Below are 12,157 nucleotides of genomic sequence, written 5' to 3'. Positions count from 1 at the left end.
CAAAGATAGGTGGTTTGTTCTTACAGTAGATTGTTGTTTTTGTTACGCAAGTGCTTATCTGTATTTGCATTTGTGTGAATAGATAGGAAACTTGTGTCCGCTTGCAAAGAGCTGTTACTCCAGGATTGCTTTATCTTAATATGTGTGACAAAGAATAGAGAAAAATTGACAAATTTACTTAATTTTAAGAACTTTATTTTTCCTATCCTCAGGTCTATGACTAAAGACACATCTCCATTGCCTGTGTTGGAAGTGAGTGGCCTGTCAACGCCACGCAAGCTTTTGGATTCCTCCCAGTTTAGCACACCTGGATCCAGCAGTGGTAACTTTTTTTTTTTTTTTTTTTTTTTTTTTTAGCACATTAAACAGAAGGGGAGGAGGAAGTACTGAAGGAAAATAAAAAGTTGCCGGTGTAAAAGATATGACGAAGAAGGGAGAAAACTGAAAGCTTTTATAGGTTTAAAAAAAAAACTATACATCATTTTTATGTCCATTAAAGCTGCTTCCATTAGGATAAGTGTGACAATATACATCAACAAGTAACGTCAGTTTCAGTTTAAAAACATTGCTTATGAATTTTAGCTTGCCCTTGTGTTTTCACTGTTCTCATTCTGAGGGATATGAAGTCATTAGCATCACTCTAAATTATATCCATTTGAATGTCATTACACTTTTTTTTATTGTTTTCAGTCTTTCCTGCGCTCACACAACTGATCACAAACAAACTGCTGATCCAGACTCATATAAGGACCAAACACATCTTACATTGCATCGTATTACAAAGAATGCACACAGGCAAACGCCCACTTTTCCTCCCTTGCCGTATGTCATAACATCTTCAACTATGATCATAATATATATCTCCCTCGCTTACATTATAATCATCATGCCCCCTATGTGTACCCATTAGTCACCCAGTGTCTCCGCATTCGCAGCAGGGGCGTTGCATTTATTACGCTCAGACTGGTAACCGGGACTTTAACGGAGGCAGATAAAACAGAACCTAACTGTGAGCAGAAATGTATGAATTCTGTCTCCGTTGTAGGGGCGTACAGTCAGCGCTACTTTTCTTCCAGGCAGAGCACAGGAGAACACAAACAAGAAGATAATGAAAAAAGTTAATCCAGCAATAACTTGGCATTCCCTTGGTGTTTCAGAGTTTTTATATAAAGCCCGGCACTTTTTTTCACCACCCACTCTTGGCATTCAAAGTTAACGACTCACCGGTTTTAGTTCTGTAGATACCAGACGGCTGCACACCATACATACCCCTTAAATTCTGACAAAGTTTCCATGAAGCATTAAACATTTTTGTCATATTTTGTCTGTTCTTTAACATAGATATTTGTAGTACTCTCTATCTTTATATTTTCTTCTTTGTTGGTTTTAGCTTCACATATGTAGCATTTCTGAGCTCTATATGTTACATCACAACTGAAGCTTACTGTATCTCCTATTATTTAATACTCCAGCTCATCAGCATGCATGCGCATGTTATGACGTCTAATGCCAGATAAGTTTCTGCTCAGCTCTCTCACACTGCCTCCCTTAAAGTAAAAGCTCTGCCAGAGTTTTCCTACATTGCACAGAGAACTCTGGCAATTAGCCACCTCCAGGCAGTGAGTGCCTGTATACCATCGTGTTAACAACCGTGGTCACGACACAGCGACCGGCTTCCATCAGAGCTCTGGCTTTCCATTTTGTCTAATAGCATTAGAGCACCTCATTTGTAGATAGTAATTGTCATAATTATTACACAAACTGCAGTTGGAATGGGTGAAAAGAGGAAATACACCCAAAGTCCATTAACTTGCCATAAACATTAACTCTCCTAACGTGCTTTGATGGGGAATTGGGAGGCCCCATCTAATGGAAATTAGAGCATCACTCGATACTGCCATTCTCAATTTAGCTGCTAATGTGGCTAAGTCAGCTGCCGAGAGCTTGGGGGTGGGTTGGGGGTGCAGGTGTGTGGGCTTAAAAGGATATTAATACTCTGAAAGCTATTAATTTATTTTCTAACAATGTGTTAGATTGTTAAAAGAGAAAGATAAAATCTCAACAGTGAAAAGGAGACATCACCACACTTTTATAGTTTTTTTTTCATATTTGCAATTAAAAACTGGATTCTTGTATAAATATTTCATGGACACCATTTTTTTTAGTGCGTGAGCTGCAGCAGGATATTCGAGAACTGAGCCAAGCTGATCTTTCAGAGGTGGATCCAGAGGAAAACAGTGCTGAGTTCATGGGCATCCTTATCAAGGTACACACAGGTCTTACTAAAAATACTTCACAAGCTAAAATAGCCCAATTGTTAGTTTCTTTTTGGTTATTGTTCTTGTGATTCTTTTGCTTTAAGGATCATCTTGGTGTTTTGTTATTTTTTCAGGCTCTAGCCAAACTGAAGAAACTTCCTGAAACAATCAAAGCCATAATGGAGCGGCTGGAGCCCGAGCTGAAACAGATTGTAAAGAGATCCACCACTCAGATAGCAGACCATGCTTACCAGAGGGGAGAAAACCTGGCCCAGGAAAGCCAGCCAAGGTACTGGAAAGCAGAAGCACACAGCCCTTAAATATCATAAGCTTCTTGAGAGAAAAGAGCTTTTGAAAAAGGAAGATTTAAAAAAAAAAAACATGAAAGTTAATACCTAAAAGCATAGTGCAGTCATTAGAAAGCTGTGAAGAGCATTGTACCAGAAGTTAAATAAAAAAAAATGAAATTGTCTTTTATGAAAATTATAATGTCATCTTGATAGGAATAATAAGTAGCATTTGCAATATTTAAAAAATAAACTATCAAAGTAAACAGCTGTATAAGGCTGTTGTTATTATCTCTAAAAGATACCATAAAAAGCTGCTACTTGTATTCCTATCAGTTTTATTAAGATGCCTGTTAGCTTATTCTTTTTTACTCATATTATTACCATTAGGCTCAAATTCCTGGTGTTTGTGAATAAAAGGTGGCCATTCTTCTTATTGATTGGTAAGAGCTGAAAATGAGATTCTCCCTGTAGATTATTACCAAAACACTAGAGCTGATTATTGTATCAATTTTAATATGCTAACTGCAGTGAGTTTGGTAGACATATTAATAGCTAACTGCAGAGGCAACCGACAACATGTTTTGAATTTAGTCCCCCAGCGTTCATAGTCAGACACTCAACCAGATGTGAAACAGCAAAGGCTAGTGCGGGAGACACACCTGCCTCAGACCATGAAAACAGATCCTCTGCTGCTTTAAACAAAGACATGTCATGGTTAAACACACCCATAGACACACGATTTCTCACCTGCCGTATCGGTCTACAACATTTTAAAAGCAGTCACGTTAGCTGCTGCAGACGTACACATGCAGTATGCAGTCCTGAGAAGCACAGGTCTCAGTCCACTGATCCCGAACCATTTAAGAGGAATGTCTTGTTTTCTGTCAGGGATGTTTTCTCCAGCCTTGTCTGCATTGTTTCTCCCTTTGCCTGCTGAATCTCATCTGACCTCAGTGTAATAGGCCACCATGTAGCTCATTTTCGGTTCTACTCCTTACTGATTGTTTTGAATGTGCCTGCATGTGTGTGTGAGCACTTAACACTTTGTGTGTTTTTGTATTTGGATGCATACGCTGCTTGTTCTCCCTATGTTCACTTCAATTTAAAGTCAATGCTTGTTGCTATGGAAACTCCATCGGATGTACCACTTGTAGGGAACAATGGTCTTGAATATTGCACACTATATTTTATAGCACTGCAGACCAGCAGGCAACACTTAAACTCTTTATAGCTTAAACAGCAGTGTGTAGTGTGGTCTTACAGGTTTATGTTCTCAATCACCTCCTTAGTGATCCAACTTCCTTCTCTACATCCTACTTTCACAAATACACTCCATGCAGCGTCCCACACACACCCCAAGTAATTAGCATGCTTCACTGATAATGAATAGCTCAATTTCATATACAGTGCATATGATCTAATGCCATTTTTTCCTGCAGAAACAAGTCGTTTCTTTCTAAGGAAGATATCAAGTTTAAGTCAAATGACTATTTAAAGTGAGAAACTGCTTAAAAAGCAAACTGTATTATTTTGTTCTGACAGAATGCAACAAATGTTTGTATCTGTCCCTGTAAAGCTGAAATAAATTCACATACTTTTAACAAATATATTGATCATTTTTAACATAGAAGATGGATTACTTGTAACATCAGAGTGGCTATTTTAACCATTTTTCTGCTCTGTATTTTTGTATTCTGCATCAGTTTGGTGTGGCAGCATCACAACCTGGCACATTTAATATTTCAGAAGCGTTCACTCAACACATTGCGCCCCTGTTTACAGTAATTTAATGATCTTTGACTGACGAGCAGCCTAATGGTAATCTAATTTTGATGCTGCTGTTGTCCTTCAAAAATGAGCCATGCACACTGCTACTGCTGGTCAGTTAGTTAGAAACCATGTGCTCCCTGCTATTTCCTCCGACTGTTCACGAGCCATTTGTGTCAGCTTCGATCCTGAGGGGAAATGAGATGTGAGGTCTCAAAGAACAGAAGTTATGGATTAGGATGGCCTCCACTGGGAGATAATGAGAAAGACTGGGCTGTCTGTAGGTGCAAGTGTTAGTGGTGAAGTGCATCCTAACTTCTCCACTTAGATAGATAATTATACATTGTCTGTACTTTTACTGATAGTTAATGTTTTTATACTATATCATGATACTTCAAACTAATACAGTATATATTTATGCAAAACATCTGACATTCAGAGTTACAGATCGCAGTGATTTAATCTTTTCTTTACTTCATTTATGCTTTTTATTTGATGCTACTGTGAATGTAGTGACAACAAAAATGACTCCTGGCTAAACACCCATCTTACCTCTACATTAACTTTATACCTTCCTCAGAAACTTGGCTACATCCTGTTACTCAAGGCTGTGGCTCTCAAACTGTGGTACAAGTTCAACTGGTGGTAGCTCAGAATCTTTCTAGTTGTACTCAGAAGAAATTTTGGCATCGACCATTTACAAGTTAAATAACAAGCTAATTAATTATCATAAGCTGAACTTTGTTGTAAATTTGAAAAGTAGAGAGAGCCAAAAAGATGAGTGGTTCAAACAAATTACAATGTTGGCTACAAGCAGAAACTACTCAAAACAAAACTGCATTAGAGAATATTTTGAGAACCCCTGTGGAAACTAGAGTGGATGATAGTTAACCAATGAGCTAGTAGCTGCTTAAGTAGCACTAGTGAAGACCTACTAGCAACAAAAGATGCAAAGCAGTGAGGAAATTAGATTCAAGGCATCTCACATTTGTATTTGGTTGTTGTGGGGCAGAAGAACAGCCAAGACTGCAATGTAAACACTATTGTTCTCAGCAATGAATGCATGGAATTGCCACATCCTAAACCACATCCTAAAATGGAAGTAAAAGTAAAAATAGATGTGAATCTTTTTGATACAATATGAAATTGTATTAAAACATTGCAGGTGATGTTTGTTTTAGGTGTGTATTCACTGATTATACACAACTGAGGTGTTGCTCTGTGTTTTGGTGGACGTTAGGTATGATGATTTGTTTGATTTATTATTCTAGTTGCCACCTTGTTAGAAAAGTTTGGCCAGAAGGAAAGCACAGAGAGTTCTGATAATGGCAAAAAAAAAGATTTATAAAGGTGGTTGAATCGCCTCAGAAAACAAGAGCCAGCTGTGAAAAGATGCCCCTGAGACAGTAAATAGATGTAAGGTGTTAAGATGCAAGCAGAGGTCGTACACAGAAGTATGTCCAAATACCAGGGTGAGTCTAAAAATGTAACTGTGCCAAGTGTGGGTTAGAAGCCCCCTTTTCCCAATGGGTTATTCCACTCAAAGTAGTTAAGAACAACACATGTAAGATCCTACAGGACTGCAAGTTTCAGCAGCTGCTGACTACCTCGAAGTAAATGGTGGAAGCTTACAAGGAGCAGATGAGGGCAGTATAGCAAATGTAGTAACATTAACATCAGGGACAAAAAAAAAAAGAGCATCTAGAAATTGAGTGGTAACAGGGTTAAGAAAGACAACTAGAGCAAATGTGAAAGGTGAACTTTGAAGTGGTCTCAGAGGTAAAAGGAACATTTTGAGGTTAACCTCTTAGAGCTGAACTCCAGTTAAAACCTCTGAGGTCTTTGTGCGGAGAAATGCAGTCCACAGAACAGCTAATAGAACTGTTCTGAACTCTGACTCCCAGGCTTTTGGTTGAAGGTTTAGGTTAGAGTAAAGAAATACCAGGAGATTTATTCTAATAATGTTTTATTTGATTTATAATATATTGATAGAAAGTTTACTACAATTGATTACGTAGACTTGATAGCAGTTAAAGCACAATAAAAGTGACAAAAGTATAGTAGTAGCAGTGGTGTTAAACAAGCAGCGTCATCATTTATCTAGTAACTGTCATACCTTCATGAAAATAAAGTTGTAACTCTATCATCAAATTCACCTAATGAAATCTGTGTTCCCTCTTTACTCTGAAAGCTCTGTCCTTGTGTAAATAGCAGGGATAGCAAATCTGTGTGAAAGCATTAGACTAGATGAAGCAACTGAGTTTTCAATCCAGAGTGGAGCACTCAGATCAAGTGGAAGGTCAGTTTGGTTTTGGTTGTGCTCTCGTCCTCTGCCAGAGTGATTTAGAACTAATGAGAATGGCTTTTTATTCGAAACCATGTTGGGCATCTTAGGTTGTTTTTTTCCCCCCTGTAACAGCTAGCCCAGGTGCTGGGTTATTAACGCAGGTGAAATATTGAAGTGTCTGCTGTGGAGGGAACTGCAAAGTAAAACGGGGAACTGTAAAACCTAATTGGTAATATAAAATGATCCTATTAATAAATTTTGAGATGGCTCCCCCTTTACAGAAACGGATATCTAAAACTCGTTTTAAGAGTGGGCAGAAGCGAAAGCAAAGCAGGAACTGTACTGCTGTAGTATCTAAATCTTATGTAGAAGGATAATGTATAGCTTATTGACTTTTTATGGTCATTGTCAGTGACTGAAAAAAAAAATTGCTGACAAAGTTTGCACTCTGCCTTTTTTTTTCTTTTTCTAAATGTTTGGCAATTTACTCTAGCAGTAGTAGTCCAGTATTTTCCTAAGAGGTGGTTGTGTGTTTTTGCTCTTGTATAAAATCATGGTAAAAAAAACATCATGAGTATTGTATGACTAAATAACTACAGCTTGCAGATGTGACATTTAAATTACTGTTTTGTTATTTGCCATCTCATTTTGTCTAAGCCTTATTTTTCCCCATAAACTCACTCGAATCTCCTTCCTCCATGTCCCCATTTACTCCCACTCTCCTCCTCCTTTCGCCCTCTTTTTCTGCTCTCTCTGGCTCCCTCTGCAGGCTGCTGTTGGAACTGTTGGAGCTTTTGTTTGACAAGTTCAAGGCAGTGGCCCAGGCTCACAGTGTGGTGTTGGCCCACATGCAGCAGATCGCAGTGCAGGGTTCAAGTGGGACTCGTGAAGAGGACATCAAGCTCTACGAGCAGGCTGATGTTTCTGCTAAAATCCAGGCTGTGCTGCAGGTTAGTTTTGAGCAAAAGTCAAAGTCACTGTAACTATTACTGTTATATGCACATGGCACAATTCCAAGTATTAGAAAGATTTTTTGAAGATGTCTGACCATCACTTAAACTCATAGTAAAATCGATAATGAAATAGTTTCTGAAAATGTTTTGTATTGTAATACTTTGTCTTAAAATAAGGTCCTGACAAATTGTGCACAGGTGGTTTTATTTTCTTCGCCTGGCATAATATCAGAGTTTTAGATTCCATTAACTGCCATTAAAATCTTGTAGTCAAGGGGTTAAAGCTTTTTTTTCTAAGAATTGATTCAGTTTGTGTTTTATGTTGTAAATGAGCATTGGAGAAATTGATGGTAATGTGATCCATCTGTGAACAAGAAAAACACATTCTGCACATTTTTCAAGTGGTTTTGAAACATTTGTACTATGTTCATGTCATCACACGTGGTTCCACGTTTTACCACATGTGACAAACATGTTGAATTAATGTGATTTTTGTAAGGGAGAAAATTTGTGATTTGTTCAAATGCAGCTTTGAACAGCCCTGCTGCAGACATAAGACTGAGAAACCATTCAGTCTTTTACTAATTGTACTGCTCTGAACTTTAACATTTATCATGTTGCAGCCTCTAGCTGTTTGCTTTTTGCAGTTTTTCTGAGTGTTACGAGGTCTGACCTTGAAAGGAATCTGCTGGGATGTCCACGCCTGAGAAGATTGACAGCCGTCTTAAATATTTTCTTCTGTGAATAATCCCTTTGCTACAGAATGATAGACTCCACACTGTTTGGCAATAATTTTATAACCCTTCTCAGAGTGATGGGAAGCAACATTTGCTTCTCTGAAATCATTGCCACGGAGCAGCATAATGTTTTTTGGCACTGCGTTGCACACCTGAATACTTCAGACCAGCAAACTGCCAGAACTTCTGCCTTTATCGAGCTGCTCACACTTACTGATGATCATTTAATCAAGTGCATTAGATTAGCAGCACCTGGCTGCTACTTACTGTTTTAATTTGTGTGGAAGCAGAAAGAGTAGTTTGTTACCCGCTGCTTCTGCGTTTTTGCATAGTTTTTCTAACAGGACATGCTGTTCAACTGAGGTTTGATTATTCTAATTCTAAGATGCAGAGAACCAAACATTTTATTTTTTATGCCTTGAATAAACCTTAGAACTAAAACAGAACGGAGCTGGGTTTTTTTTATTTACCAAGACTGTGACACGAAGACAAAGAAGGCTTGATTGTTTGGATTAATTTTAAGCTCTTTAATTGGCGTGTATTTATGCATGGTTGTTGATCCCCAACCCCTTCCTGTTTGATTGGCTAAGGGAGATGAACAGCTGTTAATTTGACCCTGTGGTGACTCTCAGAGGAAAATATGTGACAGCTGTTGCTCTCATAGTGATTGGTGAGCGTGTGTGTCTTTGTCCTTATGTGTGTTCGTACCTAAAATTATAGTTTTCTCAGTGATGCTCTTTCACTGCAAGTTCTGGAGATTTTTATACAAAAAAAAAATATTTGGCAGGGTTTTGCAAATGATTTAAAACTTGACTGAATATGATGATGATGTTGGAGAAGATGAGGTTCTTCAATCTTGAATTTAACAAAATGCTTTGTATGTATGTGTGTGTGTATAAAACACATTTATAGCATAATGACATACAACAAAGAATATATTGCAGTATTGTTTTAGGCAAGTAAAATGCAGGAGAAAACAAGCTTTCTCAGAGGGCTGACTTACATGTGTTAATTGTTGCCATGGTAATTGATAGCACTGTGTTTTTACTGATCATAAAAATAAAAAGAGAGAGTGTGGCTCCACAGTTAAACTGAAAGTGCTTTTATTTCTAACTCACACACTGGGCTTCCGATAGCTTGAGCTTTTTCCAGCTGGCATTCACAAATTCACAAATTCACTTGTGTTTTAGGCTATGTGTGTGTGTGTGTGTGTATTTTGAGGGTTTAGTCATGCATAGGCATGTACTGTAATTGCTCTGTTGTATGCGTACTGTTATAGATGGCGTGAAGCCATTCCCCAGTATGTGACCACTGCCAACACGCAGTTGCCAGTGGCTTCACTCTCCCTCTGCTCTGTCATGTGAGATAATGTAATCTCTTGATTAGAATACTCATTATGTGAAATGAGGTTTTCTTACTCAGTCACTTGTGTTATTATTTTCTGGCCGATTATATCAATATGAAGGCCCCCCTCATCCATTCATTCCTCCCTCCTTTCCCCATTCCTCCTGCTTGTTCGTTTGTCTTTTTCTCCCACTCTGTGTTTCCATTTCCCCTTGCTCTTTCCTCCTTCAGCATCATTCCTGCTACTTCTGTATCACAATCTCCCAATACCTTCCGCATACCCTTCTTGGTCCTTGTAATTTCCTCCTTAATCTTATTATCTGGCTTTTTTTCCTCCCTCTCTCACAACTCCCACACTCCTCTTCACCCCCTTCATTTAGCCCACTCTGTTTTACAGAGTCACATATCTGCAATGAGAGAAATTAAATTCCTTCTGCTCCCACAGAAACTCTGTTAGATTTTATTGGATACTGAGCCAATTCTTATCTAAGATCTTCGTACTTGTATAGGCCTGACTTTAGTTATGGTATTTAGGTTTTATTTTCTTTTTTGCCTTTTGCTTTGCATATTTACTCCAAAACTTTTAATACAGAGACAAAAAAATGTTAGAACATTTAAAAGGTGGTCCATCCTTTGAGCATCCTCTTTCAACATTTACATTTTTACCCCCAACTGAATAGTCCCCCCATTTACAGCTAATTTAGTTGAATCTTCGCATTGCTTATGCTTTCTGTTGCAGTTCACATATTTGACATCCACAGAAACCTTTTGATAAGTGTTTTTTTTCCCCCCCTCTCACTTTGAGAAGTGGAGAAACCAGCTTGACCTTTACACATGACATACCCGCAGACAGATGCAAGAGCTGACAGAAACATAGGGCGCGCCCAGTTACAAGGCCTTGGCAGTAAAACGGCTTTCATCAGTGAGCGACTGCGGCCCGGTAGGTTTAAAATTGAGAGTGGGTAAACAAGCTTTTGAAAGTCAGGATTTGTGTAACAGTTTTAATCCCTGTTCAGAAATGCTCAAGATACCTCTGCTGCCTTTTCATTTTAGCGTGGAAGTATTGATTCAAAGCATAAAAAACTGGATGGTAATCAGAGCTATTGATGTTGGAAGGAGTGCTTTTAAGCCACTTCACAATTTTTCAAGTTGCTCTCTGTTGAATATGTGTATGTCTATTGATTATTACCACCATCAATGAATTTACATATCCAAGCTTGCAACACCGTGTCCCTTTACTACTCTGTATATCTATGACTGCAGATTATTTTCTTGCTCTGAGCACTTTTTCCATAAATCATGCTTGCTGGGATGTGTTTCCTTATATCTTGCTTGTGCATCTCTCTCTCTCTCTCTTTTTTCCAGAAATGTATGCACTCACTCAGTTTAGACAGTTTTTAAAGCTGTCATTTATTCTCAGTTAAAATATTATTTAAAAAAAATCACTTTTTCAATTTATGTTAGAAGTTGTAAGTTATCGGATAATTGGATAACACTGTTCATAAAAGATCACAGTTCACAAACCTCACTACACACACTCATAATTAAGATCACCCATTAGGAGTTTTATAGTCTATATTTGGCATGTGGTGTCTGTGGCTGCTCATATCCATCACCTTTTCACCTTGTCTCCAGTTTGGTCTGAGGCCTGAAAGTTTGCTAATTAGCTTGCCATTTGCGCATTCTACAAGGATTTGTGGCTATTTGACTGCGAGCCACGTATATTGTCTGCTTGGGGTATGTGACTAGAGTGCAAATCACAGTTTTAATGAGTTGTTCTGTATTTCCACACAAAGCAACTTTGAAAATGCATTTGATAGATGCAGATTATCTAGCTTTTGAAAGAAGTGATTCTTGGATTACAGAGAGTTTGTTTGTTTAACATTTCACCTTATATAAGAGGTGAGAATATGACAAAAAAGATGACCTTAAAAAAGGAAAAAGAATAAAAAATGTAAATAAAAACTTCTTTATAGGTGTTTGTGCTTTTGCTTATTCGTATCAGTTTTACCACAGTTTTATTGTGATTGTGTTTTTGTTTTGATCAGATGAGCGCTTCTGACCTAATCTAAATCTCTTTCATAAATTAATCACTTTATTGACTTAGAAGAAGCAACACAAAAGGCTATGCCGTGTTTGTGTCAACAACGTATAAATATACAAGAGGCTTTAGTATTTTCTGGGCTCATCAACAGATTGCAAACGAAGCAAATTGAAGTGCCAAAGAGAAGCCAGAAGACAATAAGCCTCTTTTAATTAGATATGAAGTACAGACATTGCTACGTTGTTCTTGCCCAACATTTTAATCAATGTGTCACATTCAGTCTGCCTTCTAAAGCACTATCATATTTACATATTACTGGAGTGCAGTGAAGTCTGCCATGTCCGTGGCGTTGTAAAGTCTCCTCTCAGCTCTAACCCCTCCTTCTAGCTAATATATTACATTTACTGCCGACTTCATCAAATGATAAAATATTAAAGCAACAATCTCAGAGTCCTTTTTTGTGAAATAATACACATG

General features: G+C 37.9%; 1 protein-coding gene across 2 annotated transcripts in view; it reads left to right on the top strand.

Annotated features, from left to right (window-relative positions):
- exoc4 (exocyst complex component 4) overlaps positions 1 to 12,157 on the top strand; it is a 109,766-nt gene that overhangs the window by 6,175 nt on the left and 91,434 nt on the right. For both annotated transcript variants that reach the window (XM_017414901.2, XM_017414902.3), the window contains exons 5-8: positions 213 to 322; positions 2,166 to 2,266; positions 2,393 to 2,547; positions 7,372 to 7,552. In XM_017414901.2, coding sequence (XP_017270390.1) covers positions 213 to 322; positions 2,166 to 2,266; positions 2,393 to 2,547; positions 7,372 to 7,552 — 547 coding nt within the window. The remainder of the gene's footprint in view (positions 1 to 212; positions 323 to 2,165; positions 2,267 to 2,392; positions 2,548 to 7,371; positions 7,553 to 12,157) is intronic.

The sequence above is a fragment of the Kryptolebias marmoratus genome, linkage group LG18 (genome assembly GCF_001649575.2).
Source record: "Kryptolebias marmoratus isolate JLee-2015 linkage group LG18, ASM164957v2, whole genome shotgun sequence".
Lineage (NCBI taxonomy): Eukaryota > Metazoa > Chordata > Actinopteri > Cyprinodontiformes > Rivulidae > Kryptolebias > Kryptolebias marmoratus.
This window is presented reverse-complemented; position numbering and strand designations above follow the sequence as displayed.